Below are 19,364 nucleotides of genomic sequence, written 5' to 3'. Positions count from 1 at the left end.
GGTGTGTGTGTTGCCATGGAGACCAGCTGCTCTCAGCAGCCATGACAGTGAATCAGCAGTTTTTCATCCAGTTTGTTTAAAGAAATGTTTCTCCAGAGAAATGTTTTTTTTTTTCTTCCACAGTGAGCCTTTCATGGATTCATCCTCAGGTTTTCCTGTCTGCAGGATCATCCATTCATCCACAGCCAGTGTGTGAAGATGTGTGAAGTTTTTGGATTCAGGAGAAAGTCTCTCTGAATGCGTTGGAGCGGATGGAGAACGTTCTGCACTCTCCTCAACCAAACGCATCTGGAGAGAGAACCGTTGGAGACGGAGACAGAATGAGAGCTTTGTGAGAATCACAAGGAAAATCCCTCCGTTCTGATGTCGGATTTGTGACGATTGAGTCAGAAACGTAGCCGTGAGGACGCGAGAGTTGAAGGAGCTGAAATGTCACTTCAAGCATTTTCACATCCACTTCCTGTTCCGTCGAAACAGCGACAACGGCGGGAACGTTCTTAAAAGCTAGAAAATGTAGATATTTGAGCGGTTGAAATAAAGCTTGCTCCAGCGCTGTTTCCCAGTGGAACGTTCTCCGGGACGTTCTCCGGGACGTTCTCCGGGACGTTCTCTGGGACGTTCTCCGGGACGTTCTCCGGGACGTTCTCCGGGACGTTCTCCGGGACGTTCTCCGGGACGTTCTCCGGGGACGTTCTCCGGGACGTTCTCCGGGACGTTCTCCGGGACGTTCTCCGGGACGTTCTCTGGGACGTTCTCCGGGACGTTCTCCGGGACGTTCTCCGGGATGTTCTCCGGGACGTTCTCCGGGACGTTCTCCGGGACGTTCTCCGGGACGTTCCAGCGGTGAGGAACGGTTCAGCAGCCGGTCAGCTGCTGCCTCCCGGACGGTTACCGTCTTGTTCTTGTTTCCAGGTTTCTTCTGGGCTCGAACCGGTTCGCTCTGCCTGCTGGATCCCGGCTGGCGAGCCGAACGCTCCCTGTTCGCTGTTGTTTATGTTTACTCGCTGTTTGTTTATTTTTACTCACTGTTTTTTTACTCGCTGCTGTTTGTTTACTCGCTATTTGTTTACACATTCTTGTTTACCTGCTGTTTGTTTACTTGCTGTTGTTTGTTTACTCGCTGTTTGTTTACTCACTGTTGTCTGTTTTCTCACTGTTTGTTTACTCGCTGTCGTTTGTTTACCCACTGTTTGTTTCCTCACTGTTCGTTTACTTGCTGTTGTTTGTTTACTCATTGTTTATTCGCTGTTTGCTCGCTGTTTGTTTGCTCGCTGTTTACTCGCTGTTTGTTTACTCGCTGTTTGCTCGCTGTTTGTTTACTTGCTGTTTGCTCGCTGTTTGTTTACTCATTGTTTGTTCACTCGCTGTTTGTTTACTCGCTGTTTGCTCGCTGTTTGTTTACTTGCTGTTTGTTTACTCATTGTTTGTTTACTCATTGTTTGTTTACTCGCTGTTTGCTCGCTGTTTGTTTGCTCGCTGTTTGTTTACTTGCATTGTTTGTTTACTCATTGTTTGTTTGCTCGCTGTTTGTTTACTCGCTGTTTGTTTGCTCGCTGTTTGTTTACTCGCGGTTGTTGACTCGCTGGTTGTAGAAGTCTCCACAGTGCTGCGACAGCTCTGTTGAGTGTTTAATGAGGTTTTTCTGTTTGCTGGTCTGGACTGATGGCTCCTCTGGTGTTGCTGGACTTGACTGCAGCGTTGGACTCGGTGGATCAGGAGATCCTCCTGTCCCGCCTGGAAAACCTGGTTGGGATTCAGGGATCCGCCTTAGAGTGGTTTCGCTCCTACTTGAAAGACAGAAGTTTTTGTGTCAAAATTGGTGGTTTTGTGTCCTCCTCAGCCTCTCTGCCGTGCGGCGTGCCACAGGGGTCCATCCTTGGTCCACTTCTTTTTTCTTTATATCTGCTTCCGCTGGGATCTGTTCTACGGAGGTTTCGTGTGTCCTTCCATCTTTACGCCGATGACTGTCAAATCTATGTCCCTCTGAAGTGTGAAGAGTCTTTCAGAGCTGCTCAACTTCTGGAGTGCATTAATGCGACTCAGGACTGGATGTCTGAAAATGTTCTGTGTCTGAATGACGGCAAAACTGAGGCTCTTGTGGTCGGTCCCAGTGAGGCCAGCAGTAAACCAGTTAACTCGGGGCCTTTGAGTCAGTTTGTTCAGTCCACTGTTTCCAGCCTGGGTGTTAAAATGGACCATGAACTCAACCCTGATAAGCAGGTTAGTGCTGTTGTGAAGTCAAGTTTTTTCCATCTGAGACAACTCGCTACGGTTAAATCTTTCCTCTCAAGACACAGTTTTGAAATATTGATTCAGGCTTTCGTTTCAACTCGACTGGACTACTGCAGCGCTCTGTACGCCGGCATGGAGGAGAGGTTACTGAAGCGTCTGCAGCTCGTCCAAAACGCCGCCGCTCGCCTTTTAACTGGCACAGGAAAATACGACCACATATCACCAGTGTCGTCGTCTCTTCACTGGCTTCCTGTCCGCTACCGGATTGATTTTAAAGTTCTTTTACTTGTTTTCAAATCTTTGAATGGTCTTGCCCACCATATCTGTCTGAACTGTTGGAGCCTCGTGTGCCGGGACGCTGCCTTGGATCAGCAAACGAGGCTCTACTCGCGGTTCCTGACACTAACTTCAGACGTAGCGTTTTCTACTGTCGGTCCCAAACTGTGGAGTGATTCACCTCTGAGCAGAAAGCGATCGGATTCTCTTCCTCGTTTTTAAGTCCCGTCTTAAGACTCACTTATTTTCTTTGGCTTTTGACTGGTGAGACTGTGTTTCACTGAGGAGGAGTCGGCGCTGTCCTTCATGTGTTCATGTCCAGTTCTGTTGTTTTTACTTTGTGTTTGGACAGAACTTTGGTCCCTGCTGTTTCAGGAGTGCTTGAGAAATAAACTGGACTGGACCGGACTGCTGTCGTTTGTTTACTCACTGTTGTTTATTTACCCGCTGTTGTTTGTTTACTCACTGTTGTTTATTTACTCGCTGTCGTTTGTTTACTCACTGTTGTTTATTTACCCGCAGTTGTTTGTTTACTCGCTGTTGTTTGTTTACTCACTGTTGTTTATTTACTCGCTGTCGTTTGTTTACTCACTGTTGTTTATTTACCCGCAGTTGTTTGTTTACTCGCTGTTGTTTGCTTACTCGCTGTTGGTTTACTTGCTGTTTATTTAGTTGCTCTTGATTGTTTACTCACTGTTTGTTTACTTGCTGTTTGTTTACTCGCTGTCGTTTGCTCGATGTTTGTTCACTTGCTGTTTATTTACTCGCTGTTGTTTGTTTACTCGCTGTTTGCTCGCTGTTTTATTCGCTGCTCATTTACTCGCTGTTGTTTGTTTACTTGCTATTTGTTTGCACGCTGTTATTTTTATATTCACTAATTGTTTACTCACTGCTGTTTACTTGCTGTTGTTTGTTTACTCACTGTTGTTTATTTACCCGCTGTTGTTTGTTTGCTCGCTGTTGTTTGTTTATTCACTGTTGTTTATTTACCCGCTGTTGTTTGTTTACTCGCTGTCGTTTGTTTACTCGCTGTTGTTTATTTACCCGCTGTTGTTTATTTACTCACTGTTGTTTATTTACCCGCTGTTGTTTGTTTACTCGCTGTTGTTTGTTTACTCGCTGTTGTTTATTTACTCACTGTTGTTTATTTACCCGCTGTTGTTTGTTTACTCACTGTTGTTTATTTACTCGCTGTCGTTTGTTTACTCACTGTTGTTTATTTACCCGCTGTTGTTTGTTTACTCGCTGTTGTTTGTTTACTCACTGTTGTTTATTTACTCGCTGTCGTTTGTTTACTCACTGTTGTTTGTTTGCTCGCTGTTATTTGTTTACTGGCTGTTGTTTGCTTACTCGCTGTTGGTTTACTTGCTGTTTATTTAGTTGCTCTTGATTGTTTACTCACTGTTTGTTTACTTGCTGTTTGTTTACTCGCTGTCGTTTGCTCGATGTTTGTTCACTTGCTGTTTATTTACTCGCTGTTGTTTGTTTACTCGCTGTTTGCTCGCTGTTTTATTCGCTGCTCATTTACTCGCTGTTGTTTGTTTACTTGCTATTTGTTTGCACGCTGTTATTTTTATATTCACTAATTGTTTACTCACTGCTGTTTACTTGCTGTTGTTTGTTTACTCACTGTTGTTTATTTACCCGCTGTTGTTTGCTTACTCGCTGTTGTTTGTTTATTCACTGTTGTTTATTTACCCGCTGTTGTTTGTTTACTCGCTGTCGTTTGTTTATTCACTGTTGTTTATTTACCCGCTGTTGTTTATTTACTCACTGTTGTTTATTTACCCGCTGTTGTTTGTTTACTCGCTGTTGTTTGTTTACTCGCTGTTGTTTATTTACTCACTGTTGTTTATTTACCCGCTGTTGTTTGTTTACTCGCTGTCGTTTGTTTACTCGCTGTTGTTTATTTACCCGCTGTTATTTATTTACTCACTGTTGTTTATTTACCCGCTGTTGTTTGTTTACCCGCTGTTATTTATTTACTCACTGTTGTTTATTTACCCGCTGTTGTTTGTTTACTCGCTGTTGTTTGTTTACTCACTGTTGTTTGTTTGCTCGCTGTTATTTGTTTACTGGCTGTTTATTTAGTTGCTCTTGATTGTTTACTCACTGTTTGTTTACTTGCTGTTTGTTTACTCGCTGTCGTTTGCTCGATGTTTGTTCACTTGCTGTTTGTTTACTCGCTGTTTGCTCGCTGTTTTATTCGCTGCTCATTTACTCGCTGTTGTTTGTTTACTCGCTGTTTGCTCGCTGTTTTATTCGCTGCTCATTTACTCGCTGTTGTTTGTTTACTCGCTATTTGTTTGCACGCTGTTATTTTTATATTCACTAATTGTTTACTCACTGCTGTTTACTTGCTGTTTGTTTTCTCGCTGTTTGTTTACTCGCTGTTTTTTTTCTTTTCTCGCTGTTGTTTACTTGCTGTTGTTTGTTTACTCGCTGTTTGTTTACTCGCTGTTTTTTTTCTTTTCTCGCTGTTGTTTACTTGCTGTTGTTTGTTTACTCGCTGTTGTCCATCAGGCCGTTATTGATGACTCTTGGTCGTTGGGAACTCGTTACTAAAGCAGGATCAGTCCCTCCAGGATCCTGAGGAGGCGGGGCTTCAGTCCGCCCAGTCGGACTGAAGTTTTCTGGGGGGTGTTGCACAAAACCAGGATAAGGGATTAAGCCGGCAAACTGTTGTTATCCTGTGGTGATCCTGTGGTGATCTTGTGGTGATCCTGTGGTGATCTTGTGGTGATCTTGTGGTGATCCTGTGGTGATCTTGTGGTGATCTTGTGGTGATCCTGTGGTGATCTTGTGGTGATCCTGTGGTGATCCTGTGGTGATCTTGTGGTGATCCTGTGGTGATCTTGTGGTGATCCTGTGGTGATCTTGTGGTGACCCTGGACGAAGTTAGCCTCAAGTCGGTTGCACAAAAGCTGGCCAAGTTGATCCCGGACCAGTCAGTCACCATGGTGATTTATTCTCTGACGCTAACCTGCTCCACAGCAGGCTAACTACCAGGATCAGATTAAACTGGTATCAACAGTGTGAGAAGTGGGCGTGGCTTACAGCATTTCCTTGATTTTTCTACACATTACATCATTTAATCCTCCTGCAGCCAAACCTTCCAGCTGTAGTCGCTGCATCTGCAGGGTCTGGTTGACTTTAGGATTATTGTGTTGCTCAGATTATATGAAGACCAACATAACTTTCAACACAGACGTTTCAGAATCCTTTCTTTATTAATACAAGTCCTACAATAAAAGGTTCATAATTATTGTAAAGACAATGGAAAAAAAAAAACCTTAATGAAACTGGTACTAAACCACACTGATGTAAAAAATAAAGAATAAGAAATAAAATAAAACAACCCTGAAGCTACACAATGAGTAAAATGAGAAACAAAGAAAAAATAAAAGTCTCACACCACTGAAATGGACACAACATAACAGACAGCATATCATTTTGTCTTAACTGTCTCCTGAAAATAGGAAAATCGTCCTATTTCAGGACTCCAGCTTTAGGAATGAAGGGGTCCCACATCACTCTGACTCCACTTTTTTAACAGCTACAGTCATACAGAAATTCATTCTCAGAAGACAACTAATTTATCACTTCGTTTGATAACTGCTCTTTGGGCTACACTTAAGTAACTGACCAGACTGCAGAATATTTTTATATTTGGTTTTCACCTGCTGCAGGTTCTTTTCTGGCCGACAGGTTTGTTCTTCATGACAGACGAGGGATGAAACAGAACCCAGCAGGAGAACAGCTGATTCAATAGAGAACATGGAAACAGAGTTGAAATTTTCTTAAATATCCTAAATATCGGCAAAATGCTGTTTCCCCCGTGTATTTCCTGTATTTTATTATTATCATTTTTGTATGATCATAATCATGGATCAGATGCAGAATGAGGCCATTTCTAGTGTCTGACCTGAGCGTCACTGTTTCACTCTAATAAAGCTGCGGCCTGCGTGCAGTACCTGTCCTCACCATTGAAGCGTGGGGGCGCTGTGCCTTAAACGTCACTTAAAGCAGACGTACAGGCTGGAATATATGGAGTGAAATTAATGGACGTGTTTTGTGTAAAGTCCTCGCTCTGGGGCACCCCCCTTTTTAAGAGAGCCCCCCCCACAGCCGCGGTACAGTCCACACTGCTGCTCGTCCCGCTGAAGGAAGACACTCGTCCTTGTTCCATTTTCAATCTGTGATTCTGTGATCGATGTCGTGGTCTTCTGAAGAACGCCGTGACGCCACTGATCCTGATGCTCCTCACCTGGCTGGACTCACCGCGTCTTTTCATCCTGGCTCGGCAAACGTGCAACCGATTAATCCGAGAAAACACCGACTGGGCTGACTCAAGCCGCGCATTTTCATTTATCCTGGATGTTTTTATCCTGCTTTTGTGCAATACCCCCCTGGGATCAATCGGTGTCACGTTTGCCGATCCAGGATGAAAAGACGCGGTGAGTCCAGCCCGGTGTGGAGCATCGGGATCTGTGGCGTCACGGCGTTCTGCAGAAGACCACGACATCGATCGCAGAACCACAGATTGGAAATGGAACAAGGACGAGCGTCTTCCTTCAGCGGGACGAGCAGCAGGGTGGACGACACCGCGGCTCTGGGGGGGGCTCCTACATGGGGGGGCCCAGAGCGAGGACTTCACACAGAACACACCCATCATTCCAGCCTGGAGGTCTGCTTTAAGGGACGCTTCAGGCACAGCGCCCCCACGCTTCAATGGTGAGGACAGGTACTGCACGCAGGCTGACGCTCAGATCAGACACTGACAACGGCCTCATTCTGCTGTGATCCATGGTTATGATCACAGAAATAATAATAATAAAATACAGGAAATACACAGGGAAACAGCATTTTGGAAATATTTAGGCCCCCCCCCCCCAAAAAAAAAAGGTTTTTTCACAAATCATGTTTTCTGGGGGCCTTCTGTCTCAAATGGGGGGCAGAGAAAGTTCAAAGAACCTTTCACTCTGTGTGGTGTTCTCTGTTGAATCAGCTGTTCTCCTGCTGGGTTCTGCTTCATCCCTCATCTGTCATGAAGAACCAACCAGAACAGAACCTGCAGCAGGTGGAAACCAGACAGAACAATATTCTGCAGTCTGGTCAGTTACCGAAGTGTCGCCCAAAGAGCAGTTATCAAACGAAGTGATAAATTTGTTTCTTCTGAGAATGAATTTCTGTCTGATTTCAGCCGTTAAAGGAGTGGAGTCAGAATGATGTGGGACCCTTTGATTCCTAAAGCTGGAGTCCTGAAACAGGAGGATTTTCCTATTTTCCGGAGACAGTTCAGACAACATGATGCTGTCTGTTATACTGTGTCCATTTCAGTGGTGTGAGACATTTATTTTTCCTTTGTTTCTCATTTTACTCATTGTGTAGCTTCAGGGTTGTTTTATTTTATTTTTTATTCTTTATTTTTTACATCAGTGTGGTTTAGTACCAGTTTCATTAAGGTGTTTTTTTCCATTGTCTTTACAATAACTGTGAACCTTTTATTGTAGGACTTGTATTAATAAAGAAAGGATTCTGAAACGTCTGTGTTGAAAGTTATGTTGGTCTTCATATAATCTGAGCAACAAAATAATCCTAAAGTCAACCAGACCCTGCAGAAGCAGCGACTACAGCAGGAAGGTTTGGCTGCAGGAGGATTAAATGATGTAATGTGTGGAAAAATCCAGGAAATGCTGTAAGCCACGCCCACTTCTCTCAGACAGCAGTTTAATCTGATCCTGGTCGTTAGCCTGCTGTGGAGCAGCGAGCTGCAGAGGATAGATCACCATGGCGACTGGTCCGGGATCAACTTGGCCAGCTTTTGTGCAACCGACTTGAGGATAACTTCGTCCAGGATCACCACAGGATCACCACAGGATCACCACAGGATCACCACAGGATCGCCACAGGATCACCACAAGATCGCCACAGGATCGCCACAGGATCGCCACAAGATCGCCACAGGATCACCACAGGATCGCCACAGGATCACCACAGGATCACCACAAGATCGCCACAGGATCACCACAAGATCGCCACAGGATCGCCACAAGATCGCCACAGGATCACCACAACATCGCCACAGGATCGCCACAGGATCGCCACAAGATCGCCACAGGATCGCCACAAGATCGCCACAGGATCGCCACAAGATCGCCACAGGATCGCCACAGGATCACCACAAGATCGCCACAAGATCGCCACAAGATCGCCACGGGATCACCACAAGATCGCCACGGGATCGCCACAAGATCGCCACAGGATCGCCACAAGATCGCCACAGGATCGCCACAAGATCGCCACAGGATCGCCACAGGATCACCACAGGATCACCACAGTTTGTCGGCTTGATTCCTGATCCTGGTTTTGTGCAATACCCCCCCGGCCCCGCCCCCTTGCAGTGACGTTCTCGTTAGCGTTGGCTGATTGGTTACCAGGCTGTGACCTCAGAGGGCGGGAGCAGCTTCCTGCTCTCTGATTGGTTGTGCGTGCTGATGTGATTGGCCAATCAGAAGAGGCGTGACAGCTCACAGCTGGTTCTCTTTATTCATGCTACCACCCCCATAAATAACAGCATGTTTCCCAGCATGCACTGCTCCCCGCCCCCTGCACCCACAATGCACCACGACGACGTTACATTCAGCTTCAAACAAAACACAGTCGCCTCATCGTGAAAGGCGCAGGAGGGAGGACTTCCTGTCGCCAAAACAGACTTTATCATCAAAGAAAACAAAAATGCAAATTGTTGAAGAATCGGTCAAAAATCAGACAGGTGTGAAATGGGCGGGGCTACATCAGGAGCTACTAACTAAACATGGTGGTCCAAACAGGAAGTGATGTCAAAGTGAGAGAATGAATTGGTCCAATTAGAAGGCACGCTGCGTTTGGCCCCGCCCACCTGAACATGTTTAAAATCAGATTTCCTGTTGCTACAGAAACGAAGGATTCCAGGCGAGGAACTGAATTTATTCTGGAGGAAGGTCAAAGGTCAAACCAGATCAGCAGCTTCCTGTTCTGTTTCTCATTAAAATATTTTTCTTTAAAAAGTTCAATCAATAACAATTTACCTTGACCCCCCCCACACACTCACACACAAACACATACACACAAACACACACACACACACACACACACACACACACACATATAAATACACAGTCACCGGTGCGACAGGTGGGCGGGGCTTCCAGAGCATCACCTGCTGGACAGTATAAATACATTCAGGATTTAAAAAACTTAGACCCACAACAAATCAGAGAACAACAAATAGTTTTCACAAAGTTAAAAAACTGTTAAAAAAAAACAAAAGAAGAAGCTGGAACAAGTACGAAGTCGTCCCGAAACCCGAAACCCGAAACCCGAAACCCACAGACAGAAAATCCTGGAAAATAAGGCACAGAAGAAAGTCTGAGATCACAAACACAACCACAGATCAGCCAATCAGGAGAGGGCGCCGGGCCAGGAGCCAATCGGATGTCAGGAGGTCAGATGGTGGACTTGGAGAAGGACACGCGGAGGTGCTGGTTGTGGTCCAGCTGACGGTCGTGCAGCTCCACCAGCGCCTCGATGGCCTCCTCCACCGACGACAGCTGCAGCAGCGCCATCTTCCTGTCCTTCCTGTGGCCACATCGAGACAGGTTCAAAAGACGCTTAGGACGAGGACGGTGGTCAGGACATCGTCAGAGAGACAGGACAGGATGTGACATCATCAGAGAGAGAGCAGGATGTGACATCATCACAAAGAGAGACCGGGCAGGACGTGACATCAGAGAGAGACATAACAGGATGTGACATCATCACAGAGAGAGAAAACGGAATGCGACATCACAGAGAGAGACAGGACAGGATGTGACATCATCAGAGAGAGAGCAGGATGTGACATCATCAGAGAGAGAGCAGGATGTGACATCATCACAAAGAGAGACCGGGCAGGACGTGACATCAGAGAGAGACATAACAGGATGTGACATCATCACAGAGAGAGAAAACGGAATGCGACATCACAGAGAGAGACAGGACAGGATGTGACATCATCACTCTGGAGCCTGCTGGGTGGGGGGCGGGGCTGAGGTGAGCTGACGTCCAGAGAAAAACTCACTGGAAAAACTTGAAGGCCTTGACGGTGAAGCCGCTGGAGGAGAAGAGCTCCTTCAGCGCCTCCTCGCTGACGGAGGAGCTGTGGGAGCAGGGGGAGGAGCACCGTCAGGGCCACGCCCACAGGAAGTATGGTGTGCGGAGCGGGAAGGGGCGGGGCTTACGGGATGTTGGACAGGTGCAGCGTGGCCGACGGAGGGAAGATGTTGTTGAAGTTCTTGGAGCCGGGCTTCTTGAAGCGGTGGAGGGCGGAGCCGGAGAAGTCCCGGGTCAGCGCCTGCTCCTCCGGCCCCACCCCCCCCCGGGGCAGCTGCACCACCGGGTGCTTGGACAGGGTCACCCGGATCACGTTACCATGGAGACGCTGGCCGTTCAGGTGACTCATGGCTGCGAGGGACGACACTAACACTCAGGACACAGACAGAGAGTGTGCGTGTGTGTGCGCGTGTGTGTGTGTGTGTGTGTGTGTGTTCGTGTTTGTGTGTGTGAGACCTAGCTGAGCCTGCGTTCCATCGCTCATCTGAATCAAAGCATTTTCTTGTTTATTGAATAGAATTTTCACTCTCTGCACGTCGCCGTAAACTCCTGAAGACAAAGAACACACAGTCAGCGACAACAAACAGCTGTGTGTGTGTGTGTGTGTGTGTGTGTGTTTCTTACCAAACAGGATGAAGAGGCAATGAGGAGACACACTCTGCAAAGCAAAGATGCTCCTGTCATGTTCAGATCACTGGGAAGTGTGTGTGTGTGTGTGTGTGTGTGTGTGTGTGTGTGTGTGTGTGTGTGTGTGTGTGTGTGTGTGTGTCATCACCTCTGGGTTCAGGTTGGACACCAGCAACACTGAGTTCCCAGCAGGAGGCGCCATGTGGAGCGCAACCCGAGGAGGAGACACCAAGGAGCTGGGGACGGTCGCCATGGAGACGCCTGGGGACAGGACAACACATGAGGGTGAGTGATGGGGGCGGGGCTGTGGGGAGGAGGCGGGGCTGTGGGGAGGAGGCGGGGCTCTGTGAGCAGGAGGCGGGCTGTGGGGAGGAGGCGGGGCTCTGGGAGGGGGCGGGGCTCACCTGTGTGTTGGTGGAAGGTGGGCGGGAACGCGGCGGCGCTGTACGGGGGTAACGCCACACCTGAAACACAGGAAGCCAGCAAGTCAGAAGCCCCGCCCCCAGCCCCGCCCCCCGCCGGCGCGCCGTACCGAAGGCGGCGGGCGGCTCCAGCTCGCCCGTCGGCAGGTCGGCGCGCGTGAAATCCCGACTCTTGTCGTTGTTGTACTTCACGTTCAGAGACGACAGTTTGGAGAAATCGATCCTCAGAGAACAACAACCGTTATAGATGTTCTGGCCGTCCAGAGCCTGAGAACCACACACACACACACAGTGAGACACACACACACACACACAGTGAGACACACACACACACACACACAGTGAGACACACACACAGTGAGACACACACACACACACACACACACACACACACACACACACACACACACACACAGTGAGACACACACACACACACACACACACACACACACAGTGAGACACACACACACACACACACACACACACACACACACACACACACACAGTGAGACACACACACACACACACACACACACACACACACACACACACACACACACACACACACACACACACACACAGTGAGACACACACACACACACACACACACACACACACAGTGAGACACACACACACACACACACACACACACACACACACACACAGTGAGACACACACACACACACACACACACACACACACAGTGAGACACACACACACACACACACACACACACAGTGACACACACACACACACACACACACACAGTGAGACACACACACAGATGAGCTGTGACTGAGGAGCGTGCACGTGACTCACGGCCTTGGCGTGCTGAGCGTGCACGGCGTCGCTGAACTGCAGCAGAGCCTGGAACTGGTTGTTTCTGGTGAAGGTGATGATCTTCAACACCGAGCCGAACTTACTGAAGATCTGACAACAACAACAACAACACAGAGTCAACACCAACACAGAGTCAACAACAACAAGAGAGTCAACAACAACACAGAGTCAACAACAACAAGACAGAGTCAACACCAACACAGAGTCAACAACAACAAGAGAGTCAACAACAACACAGAGTCAACAACAACAAGACAGAGTCAACAACAACAACAAGACAGAGTCAACAACAACAAGACAGAGTCAACAACAACAACAAGACAGAGTCAACAACAACAAAAACAGTCTGTTACACCAAAGTAGGATTTATTGAACCAGGATCATCCAGTCCAGAACCAGACGGTTCAGGATTAACTAATCGAGGATCAATAAGTGATCCAGGCTCATCAGATCCAGAACCAGAGGGTTCAGGATCACTTGGTTCCACTACAGACTAGGATGAGACACAGGATCCATCCAGCAGGGGGAGCCGATCCAGGATCAGTGTGGTTCCTTAAACAGACCCTCTGAATCGATCCCAGAGTCCCTGATCCACCTTGATCCACCATGGACCAGCCTGGATCAGGAAGTTCTCCTTCCTGGAGGCAGGAGGAGGCGGAGCTTCGGCCTCTGATGACGGTTCTGCTGAAATACTGGAAAATACTAAACATTACTGTGACATGCGGAACACGTCTCCTGATGTTCTGAATATTTTCCTTCGTCCTGCAGGCAGTCTGAGGACAGCGGACGGAGACGGACCAGAGCGAGGACACGAGACCATCAGAACCACAACACGTCCTGCAGAGCACAACTGGGCTTCGTTCTGGTAGGAAGCTGATCTGCAGTCCCAGCAGGAACCGACAGAACCCCACCGCTCCACGGTTCTCTGGAGCAGGGTTTCCCAACCCTGGTCCTCGGGGAACCCTGTCCTGCATGCTGTGGATGTTTCCCTCGTACAGCACACCTGGTCCACAGGACCAGCTCCTCATCAAGCTCTGCAGAAGCCTGATCACAGTCCTGCTCCAGAGAACACGGAGAACCTGCAGAGTCCTGACACCACGGTTCTCTGGAGAACACGGAGTTTCCTACTTCCAGTCGGCCCTCGAACGCACCATGATCACATGGTCCCAGCCTGTCCCACATGGACAGGCTGCTGTCTGTCCCGACTGTCCTCAGGACTGTGGAGGGACGCCCGGCGCAGCTCAGACGTCTTCCTGTCCCTCGCCGGTTCTCAGGTCTGGCCTCTGGTTCCTGACCGGTTCTACTGAACCTCTGAGTCTCACGCTACCTGCTGCTGGACCCGTCTGTTCAGGTCTGGACTGGAACCCGTCTGTTCTGGTCCCAACTAGTCTGGTCTGGGTCTGGAACCGGTCCAGTCTGGTTTGGTCCAGTCTGAAACTGGTGCGGTCTGGATCCAGTCTGTTCTGGAACCGGTCTGGTCCAGTCCAGCCTCCTCTGCCTGAAGCCTGGAAGCAGAGCTCCTCACCCCGTCACCCCTCCTCACCCCGTCACCCTCCTCACTCCTCCTCACCCCGTCACCCCTCCTCACTCCTCCTCACTCCTCCTCACCCCGTCACCCCCCCTCACCCCTCCTCACTCCTCCTCACTCCGTCACCCCCCCTCACCCCTCCTCACTCCTCCTCACCCCGTCACCCCTCCTCACCCCGTCACTCCTGGAGCAGCAGCAGCTGGATGAAGGGGTGAGGAGAGTCTCTTTGGTTCAGTCATTTTTGGACTCTTCATCTTCACTGGACCCAGATCAGTTCCACGTTCCGCTTCAGCAGCCAGAACGGTTCTGTGGAGAACCGGAGTCCTGACTCCAGGGTTCTGTGGAGAACCGGAGTCCTGACTCCAGGGTTCTGTGGGGAACCAGAATCCTGACTCCAGGGTTCTGTGGGAGAACCGGAGTCCTGACTCCAGGGTTCTGTGGGGAACCAGAGTCCTGACTCCAGGGTTCTGTGGAGAACCGGAGTCCTGACTCCAGGGTTCTGTGGAGAACCGGAGTCCTGACTCCAGGGTTCTGTGGAGAACCAGAATCCTGACTCCAGGGTTCTGTGGGGAACCGGAGTCCTGACTCCAGGGTTCTGTGGAGAACCAGAATCCTGACTCCAGGGTTCTGTGGGGAACCGGAGTCCTGACTCCAGGGTTCTGTGGGGAACCAGGAAGTCCTGACTCCAGGGTTCCCTGGGTTCTCTGGTTGCTGGAGTCGGTTGGATCCACCAGGACCAGAGTTCAGTTTATTAACATGATCCTGGATCAGCGACTGATCCTGGATCAGCCAAACCTGCTTTAGTGCAACAGACCCCAGGAACAACAAACAAAGGGAACAACAAACGAGGTAAACAACAAACAAAGGAACAACAGGAAGCAGCCACCATCGGCGTGGCGGCGGCGGACCGACCTGCTGCAGCACCTCCAGGGTCACCGGGTAAAATAAATTCTCAATGATGATTCGCAGAACAGGACGCTGAGCCAGAGCTAAGCCCCGCCCCTCTCCGCTTGACGCCATGTTCCCAGAGTGCAGTGCTGTCTGAGCTCTCTGCCCAAAAACAAACACAGTGATGTCACTGATGATGGACAAATGACATCAGCAACGTGAAGGGGCGGAGCCTCATGCTGTGGTGAAAAAGTGAAGGGGCGGGTCCTGATGCTGCAGTCAATAAAAGGGGCGGGGCCTGATGCTGCAGTGAGTGAAGGGGGCGGGGCCTGATGTTGCAGTGAATGAAGGGGGCGGGGCCTGATGCTGTGGTTCGTAAAGTGAAGGGGCGGGGCCTGATGCTGTGGTTTGTAAAGTGAAGGGGGCGGGGCCTGATGCTGTGGTTTGTAAAGTGAAGGGGGCGGGGCCTGATGCTGTGGTTTGTAAAGTGAAGGGGGCGGGGCCTGATGCTGTGGTTTGTAAAGTGAAGTGGGCGGGGCCTGATGCTGTGGTTTGTAAAGTGAAGGGGGCGGGGCCTGATGCTGTGGTTTGTAAAGTGAAGGGGGCGGGGCCTGATGCTGTGGTTCATAAAGTGAAGGGGCGGGGCCTGATGCTGTGGTTTGTAAAGTGAAGGGGGCGGGGCCTGAATCTGCGGTTAATAAAGTGAAGGGGGCGGGGCCTGAATCTGCAGTCAGTGAATTGGGCGTGGCTTGGCGTGGCTCACCTGATTGGTGGAGTTGTCGGTTTTGAGCTCGCGGTGGGTGGAGTACTGGATGAAGACAGGCTGGTTCCTGATGGAGGGCGTGGCTGTGGTGTAGTAGTTCATCATGGCGGCGGCGGCGTCCTCGGACGCCATCTCCACAAATGCCTGGAAGCAGCAACAACAAAGGTTTCCAGGAAGGTCAGCAGGTCACTGTGGCGAGCTCCGCTCCAGCTGTTAGCCGCCAGACGGCGTTCGCCATGACTTACCGATAACAACCAACGTCAAATCCAACTTTATTCATACATTACTTTTCATGTTAAAATACCACTCAAACAGAACAACAGCCTATAAAAGCTGTTAGCAGGTAGCATTAGCTGTTAGCAGGTAGCATTAGCTGTTAGCAGGTAGCATTAGCTGTTAGCAGGTAGCATTAGCTGTTAGCTGGGAGCAGATAGCAGGCAGTTGTTAGCAGGTAGCTGTTAGCAGCCAGCAGGTAGCTGTTAGGAGGTAGATGTCATCAGGTACCGTTAGCGGTTAGCGGGTAGCAGTTAGCGGTTAGCGGTTAGCGGTTACCTGGTTTTTGGCCTTCAGTACGATCAGTTTAGCAACTCGACCAAACGGCGCGGCCAGAGACACAACTTCCTGTTCAGAGACGTCAGCAGGAAGCTGGCGCAGGTGAAGGACCCGGGACGGAGCACACAGCCTGTCGGTGCCATCCACTGCACACACACACACACACACACACACACACACACACACACACACACACACACACACACACACACACACACACACACACAGTGAGTCCGTCACACTGAGAGACAGACTGGGGGACATTTGGATGGACACTTTGTGGATGAGGAGGAAGACTGCGTCCATGGAAACGAGTTGGAACATTTGGTGAAGTGAGTGCTCTCACACACACACACACACACACACACACACACACACACACACACACACACACACACACTGGAGCGGGACAGAGACGGACTCACCTGGACACAGGTGGGAGGAGCTCATGTTCTCAGAGCGTCTGGTCTCTGGTTCCTGCAGAAACAGGCGCAGATCTGAGTGAAGGACAGGAAACACCGGAGACCTGACCAGACCCAGACCCAGACCCAGGCCTGAAGGGTCTTCATCAGGACCTCACTCGCCCCGTCCACCGAGGACAAACTGGCCCCGCCCACTGAGGAAAAACTGTGGCCCCGCCCAGTCAGGTCAAACAGGAAGAGGAGAAACCTTGGTGGAGGCTCTGCTGGTCCCTGGTTTTTCAGGGCTGGGTTCTTGGTTCTTCAGGTCCTGGTTCTTCAAGGACTGGTTCCCTGGTTCCTCAGATCCTGGTTCTTCAGGTCCTGGGTCCCTGGTTCTTCAGGTCCTGGTTCTTCAGGTTTGGGTTCCTGGTTCTTCAGGGACTGGTTCCCTGGTTCCTCAGGTCCTGGTTCTTCAGGTCCTGGGTTCCTGGTCCTTCAGGGACTGGTTCCCTGGTTCCTCAGATCCTGGTTCTTCAGGTCCTGGTTCTTCAGGTCCTGGTTCTTCATGTCCTGGTTCTTCAGGGACTGGTTCCCTGGTTCCTCAGGTCCTGGTTCTTCAGGTCCTGGGTTCCTGGTCCTTCAGGGACTGGTTCCCTGGTTCCTCAGATCCTGGTTCTTCAGGTCCTGGTTCTTCAGGTCCTGGTTCTTCATGTCCTGGTTCTTCAGGTCTTGGGTTCCTGGTTCTTCAGGGACTGGTTCTTCAGGTCTTGGGTTCCTGGTTCTTCAGGGACTGGTTCCCTGGTTCTTCAGGTTCTTCACTCCTCTGACCGATGCAATATTGTGTCAGACTGCAGAGGCCAAATCGAAGTCAGGCACCTCGGTGGGTGAACAGCAGCGCCCCCCACTGGGCCGAGACAGAGACTCCTGCCTCTGAGCGTCTGAGCTGCAGATCCAGGGTTCTGTTCTCAGGGTTCTGTTCTCAGGGTTCTGCTCTCAGGGTTCTGTTCTCAGGGTTCTGTTCTCAGGGTTCTGTTCTCATAGCCGTAACATAGTCTCATAACGTTAGCATGGCTACATTAGCATGGCTACGTTAGCTAGCTAGCATGGCTAGTTGTCGTTTCTGGACACAGCGTGAGATTTCCTTCAGGATGACGGCGAGACCAGAGAGCGTGTCTGGATCCAGGGGGAAGAGGACATCTGTCCACAGGTAACGGGGACAGAGCTCCACTGCATGCTCCATCCTGCTGATGATGTCATCAACATGGGACACCATCAGCAAGGGAACCCCCAAGCTGGATGCATGGATCCAGGAAATACCAGGAACCACATCTGAGATCTCAGAAGACCATTGTGCCAGAACAGCTGAGATCCTGCAGAACCCTGCAGCTCCAGGACTCTGGTAGATCCTGCAGAACCCTCCAGCCCACAGGACTCTGGTAGATCCTGCAGAACCCTCCAGCCCCCAGGACTCTGGTAGATCCTGCAGAACCCTCCAGCCCACAGGACTCTGGTAGATCCTGCAGAACCCTGCAGCTCCAGGACTCTGGTAGATCCTGCAGAACCCTCCAGCCCACAGGACTCTGGTAGATCCTGCAGAACCCTCCAGCCCCCAGGACTCTGGTAGATCCTGCAGAACCCTCCAGCCCCCAGGACTCTGGTAGATCCTGCAGAACCCTCCAGCTCCAGGACTCTGATAGATCCTGGTCCGGCTTCAGTCCGGCTAAACATGAACAGTGGAGAACAGTCATTTGAACAGACCATCAGGACCAGGAGAACAAGGACTGGGACCAGGACCAGTTTCAGAGAAGTTGCATTTTCTCTGTTTCCATGGAGACGGGGTTGGAGCGTTTCCACAAAGTACCGTTTTCATGCGTTTACATGACGACAGCGTTTCCCATCAAGTCTCAGCTCCAGCGTCTGAAAACTGAAACGTGACGAAACAAAACGTTTGTTTGGCCCAGAAACATCTGTAAACATCTGTAAACATCTGTAAACATCTGTAAACACCAGTAAACATCTGGAACATCTGTGCGCCCGCTCGCTCCTGCCTGGACCAGAACCCAGCAGCTGAACGTGAACTCTGAACTATCGCGAGGTTTCAGTCTGAACCCTCCGCAGCCTCACAAACACGCACGGAGGCGCGCGAACCGAGGGTCCGGCGGGGAACTGGGGAACAACAACAACAACAACAACAACAACAACATCAACAACAACAAACAACGAGGGGGAGAGGGCGCGCGCACCAGGCGCGGTCCCGTCTCCAGGGAGACCGGAGCAGAACCAGCAGCGGCGGACGCCGGTTCCGGTTCGGAGCCGATTCGACAGAGTCTTGGGAGCTCACCCGTCCATGGTCCGCGCGCAGGAACAGCTGGACAGATGTTTTAGTCGCGAGCCTCCGTCCGCGAGCAGCCGCACAAACACTGAGCACTTCCGGCTTGGTGACGTCCTCACACAACATGGCGGCGCGTGGACACGCCTGACAATAAAACAAACAACACACACACACACACACACACACACACACACACACACACACACACACACACACACACACACACACAGAGTCTCTCCCTCTCTCTCCCAGCTGATGATAGAACTGATCTCGGTATCGATCGACCTGTTCCGCCTGGTTTTCGCTCTACAAAGTGTTTCTCTGGATCTATAAAGTGTTTCTCTGGATCTATAAAGTGTTTCTCTTGGAT

General features: G+C 50.1%; 1 protein-coding gene across 1 annotated transcript; it reads right to left on the bottom strand.

The window, feature by feature from the left end:
• Nucleotides 1-9,038: 9,038 nt before the first annotated feature.
• LOC115383074 (polypyrimidine tract-binding protein 3-like) lies at nt 9,039-19,135 on the bottom strand. Its single transcript, XM_030085100.1, has 14 exons — nt 19,004-19,135; nt 16,687-16,738; nt 16,262-16,407; nt 15,710-15,853; nt 14,971-15,108; nt 12,510-12,620; nt 11,801-11,957; nt 11,673-11,732; nt 11,417-11,529; nt 11,266-11,299; nt 11,098-11,190; nt 10,770-10,992; nt 10,610-10,687; nt 9,039-10,128 (listed from the first exon to the last, which is right to left on the bottom strand). The coding sequence occupies exons 1-14, from the start codon at nt 19,118-19,120 to the stop codon at nt 9,996-9,998; spliced, it is 1,599 nt and encodes a 532-aa protein (XP_029940960.1). The 5' UTR covers nt 19,121-19,135; the 3' UTR covers nt 9,039-9,995.
• Between the last annotated feature and the right edge of the window lie 229 nt (nt 19,136-19,364).

This window comes from Salarias fasciatus (assembly GCF_902148845.1).
Source record: "Salarias fasciatus chromosome 7 unlocalized genomic scaffold, fSalaFa1.1 super_scaffold_4, whole genome shotgun sequence".
Taxonomy (NCBI): Eukaryota; Metazoa; Chordata; class Actinopteri; order Blenniiformes; family Blenniidae; genus Salarias; species Salarias fasciatus.
The sequence above is the reverse complement of the archived record's forward strand: the minus strand, read 5'-3'. Positions and strand labels throughout refer to the sequence as shown.